Genomic DNA, 12,543 nt, shown 5'->3' on the forward strand with positions numbered 1-12,543 from the left:
TCTGCAGCTCTTGTAGAAAGTTTTAGTGGAGAGGCCACACAGCAAATTTAAATGTCTATGGTGTTGTTTACTGAGTTTGGAGAGGGCAGTTCGTGTCAACAAAAGTTTTCATCTTCAGTCCCTGGAGCAGGTTGTTAGGGAGGATGTGAGCATTAAGAAGACATGGAGGGTATAATCAACTATCTGCAGTGTGTTTAGACTTCTGGAGGCTTACTGTTTGATCAGCTGGCTCTGTATGTGCACAGAAATACATACAGATTTTCACTTGTGTGCATGATTACATAGCATGGCTATACAGAGAATAAGCTCATGCTGCATATATTTTCTCCATATTATATTTCTTTGTTGCTTGTTTCAGCCATGTATTAGTTGTTCCTGATCAATCATTTCCCTGTGAGACATAGAAACCGGTGATGTGACAAGCCACACAGCTGAGTAAGCTTATATACGATCTAGTCCGAAAAATTTGATCCCTTCTCTCGTGTTTCATTGCCTTATCTTTTGTCTCTAATTGTGTTAGTGAATGGAGGGGAAGTGCTGTGTGTTGTATGGTGTCCAGCCCCCTCTAGTGGACAGAGGGGATATTACATGGCTACTGGGGAACAAGAAGGTAAAATAAGATATTCCTTTATTTGATTTAAATCCGGTTGTTACAGCAGCACAGGGACAGATAAATAGAAAAGAAAATCTAGAATTTGACAAATAAATAATGAAAATGTGTATGAAATAAAAATAGGAATAGAATTGATTCCTATAGAAAATTATAGATTAGTAACAGCAAATTCAACAAAGTATATGTAAGACTAACATGATACCGTCAGCTATAACATTGTACACAAGAATATTATATGTGATTTCAAACAGACAGACAGACTGATACTACTAGAGACAAGGTAATGAGCAAAAAACTATACGATAATTATCAACAGTAATTTAATAATAGCTTAAAAGAATTGTGAGAACATTGAGTATTGTAGAGCTGCAACTAATAATTATTTTAATATTGAATATTGATATGTTAAATGTTTCAATTCTTTCTGTTGGATAATAGTCAAGTAGTTGTTTCGATGCACCTTGGTGTATAGTTTTACAATTTACTAAAAATGCACTCTCATATCTGTCCAGTAAATTCAGGACTAACCGGTTGCTTAGTTCAGCACAAAGGACTGGAAACAGGGAGAAACAGCTTGTCTGCTTCTGTCTAAAGAAAATCTACCAGCACCTCTAAAGCTCACTGAACATGCTATATAGTACCTCTATTACCTCTACTTGTTTAATCGCCTCCAATAAACATGGTTTTACATGGGGTTATGTGCTGAATTATTTCTTCAGGAGTACTAACTTCCTGGAGATTGTTAACATAAGTTTCTTTGTTAAAAGGAACTCCAAAATGAATGACACTCCATGTGATTCCTTTAAAGGATCAGTTATAACAATTAGCAGGATCTATATAATATTCAGAGGTATGTTTTCATTACTGTATAATCACCTGAAAATAAGAATCATTGTGTTTTCGTTACCATATAATGAGCCGTTTATATCTACAAACGCAGCGGGTCACCATCCATAGTGGCTGCCATGTTGAATTGCCACCGCTACAGTAGCCCAGTGCGGACTAACCAAACACTGCCTTTAGAAAGGGCCTTTGGCTTTTTTCGCGGCCAACATAGTTTCTACTACACACTTCACAGCCCGTTGTCATTCCCAGGTTGTCAAATACAGACGCGAGCAGTGTTCAGTCAGCTGCAGACTGCAACTTAACAGCTACATACTATATTGTCCACCACTGTTGTCTGCAGTGAGATAATGAGGACACAACAGCAGTAGTTTGTATAACAGAGACAAAGAGGGAGACAGTGTATAGGACTTACAGTCACGTTTCTATGTGAGGAACGATCAGAAGAGAGGAAGAGAGTGAGACGGACAGAAAAAAAAAGAAACGTGGAGGTGTGTGATGTGTGTGATGTGAAAGGTCAGAAGATCAGCAGTGCTGTTTGATCCCCTCCTCTGTTTTATCTCTCCCTCTCACACTGTGACGTGGTGTCACAAACTCAAACAGATTTTCAAATGTGGCCTCCAACAAAACCACATGCACACACACACTGAAAAGCTCTCTAACCTGTCACCTTTCTACAGTGCCAGGCAGTTGCTGTTGTCACTACGTAAGATTCAGACTATCGAGCTTGTTCGCTGAGATTTCTCAAGCCAGTTTTAAAGCTCTCTGTTAGTGTTGATTTCCATGACTGAGTGTCCAGTCTTTTAAAGTTTGGATCAGGTTAGACTTTAAATCCAGGATCTCCAGCAGTTTTCAGAGCAGCTTGTTAGCCTTATTGTTGTGGTAGTTCAGGTGCATTATGGGAGCTGTGATGGCTGCTCTCTCTGTGGAGGCCAGGAGGCGCCTCTCTCGGCCCAGCTGCCTCTCTCACTGCGGCCACAGCGCGGCCAGGTACCATCGCTCAGGTAGGCGCTCATTCACCTCCACATTATCTGTCTCTTCATTCACTCTTTTTGTCCGTATGGGCTACTTCATCACTCTCACTCTTCGTCTGTCATTTTCTCCTTTTTCTTCTGATCTTCGTAGTCAAACACTGTGTTCAGTTGTATAAAATCATTTCTCTCTGTAGTAGAGATTAGTTAGCTTAGAGTTTCTGTTGGTTGTGACTGCAAATATTAAACACATCACTTCTTATATTCCAGACGAGTGGTAGTGTATTCACTGTACAATGCTTTATTTGAGTATTTAAATTTAATATGCCTTTACTCCACTACATTTCAAATGTTGTTACTGTGTTACTTGTAAGATTTTATACAAAAAACATATAATAGGTTGATAAACTATTGTTATAGCTTAAACTATTCAAACGTGAAGTAATCCGTACTCTTCAGTCCCAAGAGAAACAAGACTTGAGGTTGAATATTTCACTCAGTGTAAACATATCTTCAATGAAGAGTTGTAAAAGATATCAACCATAATGCTGTTTAAAAGGAAATAAACATTTAACATCTGGGGTTACATTTAGCTCCACCTCGACCAGCTGCAACATTAAAAGGAAGCTTAGATCTGTAGTAATAATCTAACAATCATATTTAAACTGTGTAAAACTAATAATGAGTTCTTTTACTTGTATTAATTATTTTAATTTTGAAGAAAACATCAATATATGGCACCAGGTAATTCTAAATCTAAACATTTAAGGGTCACAGGAGTCCAACTATATAAAACATTGTGTAGAACATATAAAACAAATGAATGAATAGAGCTTCCAAACTTAAATCTAACAAGAATAGATGCTTTCTCTACTATTGCATTGACCTAACGTTTCAAATCTGGAGCTTTGGTATCTCTCCAATGCCTGAAAATAATGTAATGGAGTACTTTTACTTTTGATATTTTGAGTACATGTTGTTGCTACTACTTGAGTACTTTTACTGAGGTAAAACTTTGAATCCAGGACTTATTTGTCACTTTTATTTACGTAAAACTTCTCACCGCATAGTTTTTAGCTCAAGTTTTCATGAATCGACTGCTGTCTGAATCCCTTATGAGTGAACAATAACGAGCTGCCTTTAATTGATGTGACAATAGTGTAGAGTATTACAACTGCAAGGAGTCTTTGCTCATGATTTTTCAAATACCTCTACACATGTTTAAATGTCAGTTCTTCCTCTGCGACTGAGGTGATTCTGCTGATGTGTCTGATTGAGAGGAAACACTCTGGGTCCTCTCTCCCTGTTTACTGAATGTTGTGTCAGCAGGCAGCGGCAAGCTTTCCTTTTAAAAACCTGTTAGTGTCCTAATGGCCTACCCAGAGGAACAACCACACACACACACACACACACACACACAAACTCACTATATGATATACAAGAGAGCAAACTCAAATGCATATAAATAACCCCCAAAAGATTTTCCCCTAAAGCGTCAGATAATGCCCACATACCTACATGCATGGTGTGTGTGTGTGTGTGTGTGTGTGTGTGTGTGTGCGTGGATGCCTGTCACTTGATCCACTCTCCTCCACAAAGTGATAACTGAAATGTAAATTTGACCTTCATCGGACACCACAGGCTCTGAATAATTAAGGAATAGTAACAGTGGAGACTGAAAATAGATTTGTGATTTCATTACTGATGGTTGATTTGGATTTTTCTGGTAAAGTGTAAGTAGCAGAGAAAGAGAAGGGAAAGCTCCACCACCACCGCCCTGCCACAAAGATATTGATCTCTCTCACTCTGGCCTCCCATTTGTGTCTCCTATCTCCAACCAAGTCAATGCATCAACACACACACACACCACACACCCCACACACACGCTAACACACCACACACACACACCAACCAACACACACACACACACACATCTCCATTCTTATCTTGATGCATTAGTAAGTGTAGAGTCATCAGCTATCTACAACTACATGTATATATTGTTCCATGTTCTCTACAGACAACTGTTGCACATATTCCAGGAATTATTAAGATGTTGAGACATTAATAATGTAGTAATACATTTACAATATTCCAGCTTGTTCTTCACACCAACACTGTGTTCAGTTCGCAGAGAAAAGGAGACGAAGGAGAACAGAGTTGAGGAAGAGTTGGGAGGTGGGGTGTTCCTGCTATTTGATCTGTGTGTGCGTGCCCACATTACACATATTTGGGTAATTTGACTTCACCCCTCAACTGTAAACTGTAGCAGCTAAGGAAGATGTAATCAGAGGGCTTTATTGATTGGCCATCCCTAGTGCCTTCCTGTCAGAGTCAGAAAGTGGGTGAGTGGTTATTTGCTTGTTAATATCATAGATGGATTACTGAGTACAGGGCCCAGGGCCAGACCAGAACCTCTGTATGAAGCAACTGCTAACAAAGTAAATCAAGAGACTACAGAGACACAAACTCCAGATGCAAAGTGATGGACAAGAGGCACAAAATGACCACAGAGAGATGCAAAACATACACAGAGAGACGCATAATGATCATAAAGAGACACAAAACTGTCTCGTTCAGTCTGGGGGTCTTGCTCCTTTGTAGGAGGGGTGGGGGTCCTCTTACATATCTGTGTCCAGGGGCCCGTTGTCCTACATTCTGTCGATGGCTGTAGGCTATTTGGAGTAAAAAATAGCAGCTATTAATTGATAGTCTTTCACAATAGAATATTTTGAGTTGTTTATTTGGCATTCAATTCCTCACAGTTAATGATCGCTAAAATACAGAGCTTTAAATTTTAAACTAAACACGCAATACTACAAAAAGAAAACCTCCCCTGAAGAGGTGGATGTGATGGAGAAAGGAGGGACAGTTTGGAGCAGTCAAGCACAAGAGGGAGTCAAGCAGAGGGAGAGAGAAAGTCTGCGGTTGGCCAAAGTTATGGAATGACAGAGGGGATGGAGGGAGGAGGAGGAGGAGGCAAGCTCCGGGGCACAAAAGCGAATCAGATGAACAGACAGAGAAAAAGGAGGAGTGGAGAGGAGTAAGGAGAGACCACAACAAGGACAGGATGGAAGGTTTAGGGTGGACAGGGCACTTCAGTTTTAAACCTCAGCCGGAGTGAGTATTGACTAAGTGAGTCGAGGGAGGAAAAGTTGCAACTAGAAGCAGCAACAGATAAACTCAGGAAGCTGCAGAGAGAGAGAGAGAGAGAGAGAGGGGACTGATGGAAAAGTATGTGCGGAGGAGGTAGACACCTTGGGAGGAGGTTTTATTTCCCACAGCTCCTCTCAGTTTCAGGATTTCCCTCCCTGGACATTGCTGCTGCTGCTGCTGCTGCTGCTCTAAGTGCCTTTTCTCCGGAGCCATACTCTTCCATATCTGGAGCTGGATTTGGACAAACAGTCAAGTGAACTGAATCATACGGGACAGCAACGCAGAACCCGAAGTTCAACTATTTGCGGTTAAATTAAGTCTGTTGCCAAAGGCGTTTGGTGGACCAGAGGATTACTGACAGTTGTGAGAGAAATGCAGCAGGAGTGAGCAGAAAAAGTGGTTTCTTGGCTGATATAATCATCACAAGTCCCATAAGTAAATGCCTGATTAATGGTTTTGATCATCTGGAAAGAACAGCCTTGTTTTAGCCAGTTTTCACTTTGCATGAAATTTAGTATATTGACTGACAGGTCTGTGTTAAAAGATTATCACATCCTGAATAATGTGAGCAGATGCCACTCGGACTAGAAAGACAGATTGTCCTGCACTTGCAGATAAAGAGTATTTACAGCATGTTTTTGCTCCAAAGCTGAGGTTTCAGAAATCGCTTGTGTGGTCGGATATAATGGGGTAATTTACTAATGTAATGCTAATGCTATTTTGCCGTTTTTATGGCATGGAGGATGAGAAGACTTTGATATTTCAGCTTCTGTTTTGTATTTCAATAAGTCAGCTGTATTCACCTGGACTTTCTCCCACCTAATGGGAGGAAAATGATGAAAATGGACAGAGGCAAATTCTTTGCTGTTCCCAAAAGACATTTTCATCTGAACCTAAGATGTGATTCATGAGCGTAAACTATGACGTGAGGACTGATAATAGCTGTTTGGATTAAGAGGGTGAGCAGTAACTTTCGTCTTTGAGCTCCTGAGAGTGCATGCAGAAGGAAAGTCTGGAAAGTGACTCTAAACGTCTCGTTTAATGCACTGTAATAAATGACTTGTGACACAACCCCCATTTTCCCTCATGGGTCTAGAGAGGGAGGTTTTCCATATATGTCGGCTTCCACATATTTTCCACTTCAGCATCAGTGTTGACATTAGAGCAGCCTTCATCCAGCTCGCTGGCCAGGCTCTCATGCTGTCTTTTGGGCCTGGCAACAAACCCATGCAGTCACCCACCAACCAGACTGATTTCTGATCACCTCTGTTGAAAACACTCGCTGTTGACTTGCCTCGCCCAGCGTAACTCGGTCAGCCCAGGTTTCCTTTTCGTGTTTCTCCCTCCCGGGGCCAGGCCTTCTCGTGCTGGCTTGGCCCTCAGTGGGCCCCCCCTCATCCTGAAGTCATGGGGATCCAGGGCATGGAGCTGTTTGCCATCGGCGTGGTCATCATCCTTTTCATGGCAGTTCTCAAGCAGTTTGGCATCTTGGAGCCCATGTCCTCATTTGAAGGTAAGGGCCCACCTGTGGCCCCTCTACTCGCTAACAGATACCTGAGGTTTGGTGCTATGGTTTTCTACAGCACTTATGCTGAGTCACTACTTCAGTCAGTAACACTTTAGTTTAACCCCCTATTAAACACTGACTGTATAAGGAACTTAGAAACATTAAATAAATGGTTCATAACAAACTATAATGTAGGTATACACAGTTATAAGTCGTCAGTTTTTAATTCTCCAATGAAGACATTATCTGTTTTTACACCAGCCTGCACAGGATGAGTTGATAAATACATAATAAACATCTGCTTACAACTACATCATAGTGTGTTATAAACCATTTATTAAAAGCATATAAATGCTAAATAGATAGTGAATTCTTACATTGCTAAACTCTAGTGGTATACGTTTGAGTAGAAACATTTAGGTTTACTTCCAAAGTTAAAAAATAACCTTATGTTGCTGTATTTCCAAATTTGGTGATAAACTGAGAAATGTTATGTTTCTTTAAGGAGTGACAAAATGACTACTTGGTAAGCTTTAAAAAGATAAATAAGCTCAAATTCTTGTTTGTATAAAACCGTAGAAGAGACCTGCCACCTACACACAGCTGCCAGTGGTTTGTGCAGCCATTCATCAATACTTGTGATTATTGTTTCCAAAGGAATAAGCCAACATTAAATGAAGGAAAGTGCCTGCTTTATTTTCACACCTCTTATAGTAATTATCATCCATGAGTCACATTTTTATAAGTTTATCTGGTGTATAATAATACCTGAGTTTATGGGCTGCACAATTAAATATTATCGAAAATCACAAAGTGCCAAGTGCAATATGCAAATCACAGGAGCTGCAGTTTTTTAAATAAAATATGTGACAAAAGAGCTGCAGTGCTGCAGAGAGGCCATGGCCTACAAATCTTGTCCTCAAGATGTAAGAAAATATGTTTGTTTGGTACAGACCCCAACAAATGTCACTGTATCATAATTTTAATAGTTTGTTTCAGTGAAAATTAAAATTGTGATGCAAAAATGGTCATACACACTGTATCTCTAACTGACCACACACTGTTAAACATGTTGCTTACACGTTAATGCGTCAGTAATAATAAATATGTCTATACTGTAGTATTGATAGTTGCACCTCTAATTATAATAATTCTGCCACTGTTTAAAGTCATTAATTGTCCACAGGGCTTCCTATACTTCAGTATATTTTATTTATATTACACTGTCTAGATCATACTTCACAAAGTGCTTCACAATAAAAGACAAAAGTGAGTCATAAAATACAGACAATATAAGAGTAATGAATAAAACAGAGATGAGGTATTGCAGTTTTAATGTCTTAATGGCTAATTTAACAAAGGACAACATCTGAAAATTAGCCTTTTGGCTAACACTAGCACATTTACAGTTATAGTAAACAATTTACTCTGTAAAAATAAATGAATATAATAAATAAATAAAGAGTGACCAAGGGGTTTATGAAGCTGGTTGTATAATCTCAATGTCAAAATAAAAGTCTATAAAATAAAATGGAAAATACTATATAATCACTATAGTACTATGTGTTATTTTAAATGTACTGGTCCTGGACTATCAGAAAATATATGTATGGCATCAGAGAGGGAAACTTTAATGGGATGTTTTATTTTGCCTACTAAGGAATACACCATAAAACCTTGATGGGTCGGTAGTCTCTGTACATTTGGGACTGTAAAAGAGCCATCAGACGCTGCTCTTTGACTGATGCAGTACCCTTTGATTAGAGTTTTGGGCTGAAGTCCAGACAGTCGGAGTGCGCTGCAGTCAGTGTGCCAAAACAATTACAGCAGGAAGGCTCCAGTCAGTAACATTAGTGCTTCTCATATGGCTCGGCATTATAAGTAATAAATTCAACAAAAACACCAGTAATGTCCATTTATTATTTATCACTCCTCTCAATCTCTCCGATCTTCAATTCCACCAATAGCGCCCCCCTCCTTCCTCCTCCTTCCTCCTCCTTCCTCCTTCTCCTCCTCCTCCCTCTGTGGCAAGGCCTGAGAGGGAGGTCTAGCATTACTCCACATCAATTATACATGCGGTATCGAACAGGCTTTCTTTCAGGTAGCCTAAATATGGAGTCTGGAGCACTCCTCCAGGACCCTGAAGGACACTGGCTATTCCTCAGTAGCCTCAGAAATTCTCATCATGTGTCTTCATCCTGATTCCTGCCACTTCATTACTTCATCAGCTCCCTGAGTGGGTTAACTTACCAACTGCAGCATCATTATCTCATCTCCTCGAGCATCTTCTCATCGACCTAAACACATTAATCTGTTTGGCCAACAGATTACGCTGAAGGCATCTTTTACTCTCTCTCCAACCTGTCTTCATGTAGGAAAATGGTTAATGATATTAATGAAAGGTAACTCTTCAGGATACACAAGTCCAGATGTTCATGCTCCTGGTCGATTGGATAGAAATAGACTCTAAAAGCAGCCCCACTATAAATATCATCTTTGTGATGGTCACAGGTGTTATTGAGACTCTCGCTGTGGTGCTGATTCAGTTCTGCAGTCATTCATGAGTTTGCCGCTCCGTAAACTTGCACCGTGGCATTTGACATTGTAGTTTCTGTTTGAGGTTATTCTTCAGTTTAGGATTTGGGTATTTTTGTGAGTGTTTCACTTGTAGCATCAAGGAGAATGAGGTGACGTCCTCAGAAATATTTCTGGGAATTTGAAAGGTTCAATGATATGAAGAAAAGTTTTCATTCTACAGTTTTATTATTACATAATTTGATCTATTAATCAGTCACTACTTCAGTCAGTAACACTTTAGTTTAACCTCCTATTAAACACTGACTGTATTAGCAACTTATAAACATTAAATAAATGGTTTATAACAAACTAGGTATACACATTAATGAACAGCTGCTTAAAACTACATCATAGTGTGTTATAAACCATTTATTAAAAGCATATAAATGCTAAATAGATAGTTAATTCTCACATTGTCTGAGTAGAAACATTTAGGTTTACTTCCAAAGTTAAAAAATAGTTGCTGTATTTCCAAATTTGGTGATAAACTGAGAAATGTTACGTTTCTTTAAGGAGTGACAAAATGACTGGTAAGCTTAATAAAGATAAATAAGCAGTCGTACTGTAGGAGAGACCTGCCACCTATTACACAGCTGCAGTGGTTTGTGCAACCATTCATCAATATTTGTGATTTTTGTTTTATTATTTTATTATTTGATCTATTAATCAATAAATAGTTTGGTCTATAAAACATTAAAATAGTGAAAAAACAACGTTATTATGTCTTCAAATAGCTTTTTTTTGTCTGACCAACATCCCAAAAACCCTAAATATTCATTTTACTCTAAAGAAAGACAAAAAAAGCAGCAAATTCTCACTTTTAAGAGCCATCAAATGTCAACTCTGCTGTTGATTGAATATTATTATTATTATTATTATTATTATTATTATTATATGTAAATATAATAATAGTAATGTATTATATATGTGATCAAATAATGTCTGAAAGAGATCGTTGACTTTCCACATTCAGCATCAGCAGTACATCAGGCGCCCTTTATCAATCAGCAGACCAATAAAGTCTGGTAGCTTATTTGTTGCATTATTTATATCATCAGCACTCAAGAAAAGATCCATTGATTTACTAAAAATACACGCATTGACACTCTTTGTGTGTGTGTCCGTCCACATATGTGTGCGTCTAGTTAAATGATCTGATCTAAAACAAACAAAAAACTCAGGCCTTTGATTGTTGTTTCAGTCCTTTCTGCTCTGATGTCGATTTTGGGTTCAGTCCAACTTGGTCCTATTTTGGGCTGACATCTGATGCCCGAGGTAGCCTTGTCTTTGGAGATGTACAAGCCCTATTCTGGGGTTCTCTGATACCAATATCTCGTATTTTTACTCCACATCTGACTCTTGTCCTGGATATTTTAGTGGGGAGTAACATCAATATACTGTAAAGTGATGGGGAGGAAATGAGTAGTTTTATTTGTTCCTCTTTGACTTGTTTGTTCTTCTCCTCATGTTTTGTCGCACAGTTCATTTAACAGATGACTCATGAGATTACTTTTGTACTTTTAGATGATTTGATGGTAACATTATCCATCCATCTATTTCCTAAAACTGCAAAACCAAAGTTACAAAATTTAAGTCAAATATTGGGTAACTATAAATACCCAATATCTGAAAACCTAACATTGTACATTGAAACTGGCCTTTAGAGTCGTTCTTCTCCTCCTCTCCTCTTCTCTCTTCTTCTCCTTATTTGTTTTCCTCATTTTGATTTTAAATGATATTTACAAGCATCACACAACATTAAGACACCGAATACACTGTCACACTCTCACCCTGTGTTACAAGATTTTGGCATAAAACTAATAAACTAATAAATCTGAGAAGTAGCATTTTCTCTGTAAAAATATAAATGTAGCTCTAACTGATGATTGGTTCTTCTAGAGGAAAGTATTAACTCCAAATGTCTAAAATCCTCATGTCCCTCCTCCCTGTTGAGTTGTTTCATTCTGATTTTCTTACAATATTTGTGCCCTCAAACTGTCCAGGCACCAAAATTCAGACGAAAGAAACTGAGTTGATAAGTCACCTTGAGTTATTAATATGTGCTGACAGCAATGAGCTTAAGGAGCTGATTGTGCGATTTGAGACTTTCATTTGCCCTGGGTTTTTGTCTCTCAGGCCACATACAGTCCACCGTACCTTATTGGTGGAATTTGTTGGTGCTGTATTCTTTCCGAGATGAAGTCTGCAGGTAAACCTCAGGGCTGAAAAAGTACTGTCACCTATAATCTGCATTAAAGGCTCACAGGCAGGCCTGTACGGGATATAGGCAGGCAGGCAGGCAGGTACACATACAGGTAGGCGGACAGGCAGGTACAGATACAGACAGGCGGACAGGCAGGTACAGGTGAGTATGAGGTTCAGGTAACAGCAATAATACAGAGTGGCTGGATGTGGGAGTGAGACTGGAGAAAAAGAGCATCTAGTGGGCAGGTAGAAAAAAGGGCGTAAACAGGTGTGGCGAAGTAAGAATGTGATTGGAGGGAAGGACAGAAGTAGATTGTTACAGGGTAAATTTCACCCATAGGACACCATATGTGCACCAAGCAATGGACCATAAATGCGAATAGAGAGATAAAAAACAATTTTCTACATCTAGGATGAAGTTACCTGTTCGTTAAACAATGGCTGCACAGTCTCTGTTCCTGTTTTGTCATTAGTCTCCACTAGGGGGAGCATTTTGCTCACTGTTTCCCTTTATTCCATTATTATGAGTGTTTGACACAGTATTAAATCTGTGTTATGGACCCCAAGAGAGACAGGGGAACAATTAGAAAGTGGATCACAGAGCTGACTGGGAAAATGGGATTCAGGACACCTGTTGACCTTTGTCACCACCCTCTCTGATTCCTTAAAGG

The 12,543-nt window shown here is 39.1% G+C and overlaps 1 protein-coding gene across 2 annotated transcripts in view; it reads left to right on the forward strand.

Moving 5' to 3' along the window:
- Positions 1-12,543, forward strand: part of LOC118325152 (calsenilin-like) — a 41,191-nt gene that overhangs the window by 21,040 nt on the left and 7,608 nt on the right. Inside the window, exon 1 of one of the 2 annotated variants that reach the window (XM_035657724.1) lies at positions 5,523-7,096. The exons of the other annotated variant lie outside the window; for it this stretch is intronic. Coding sequence (XP_035513617.1) covers positions 6,991-7,096 — 106 coding nt within the window. The 5' untranslated portion in view covers positions 5,523-6,990. Of the gene's footprint in view, positions 1-5,522; positions 7,097-12,543 lie in introns of those variants that run through there. 2 annotated transcript variants of the gene reach the window in all.

The sequence above is a fragment of the Morone saxatilis genome, unplaced genomic scaffold, assembly GCF_004916995.1.
Source record: "Morone saxatilis isolate NCDOM2014 unplaced genomic scaffold, NCSU_SB_2.0 Contig16, whole genome shotgun sequence".
Lineage (NCBI taxonomy): Eukaryota > Metazoa > Chordata > Actinopteri > Moronidae > Morone > Morone saxatilis.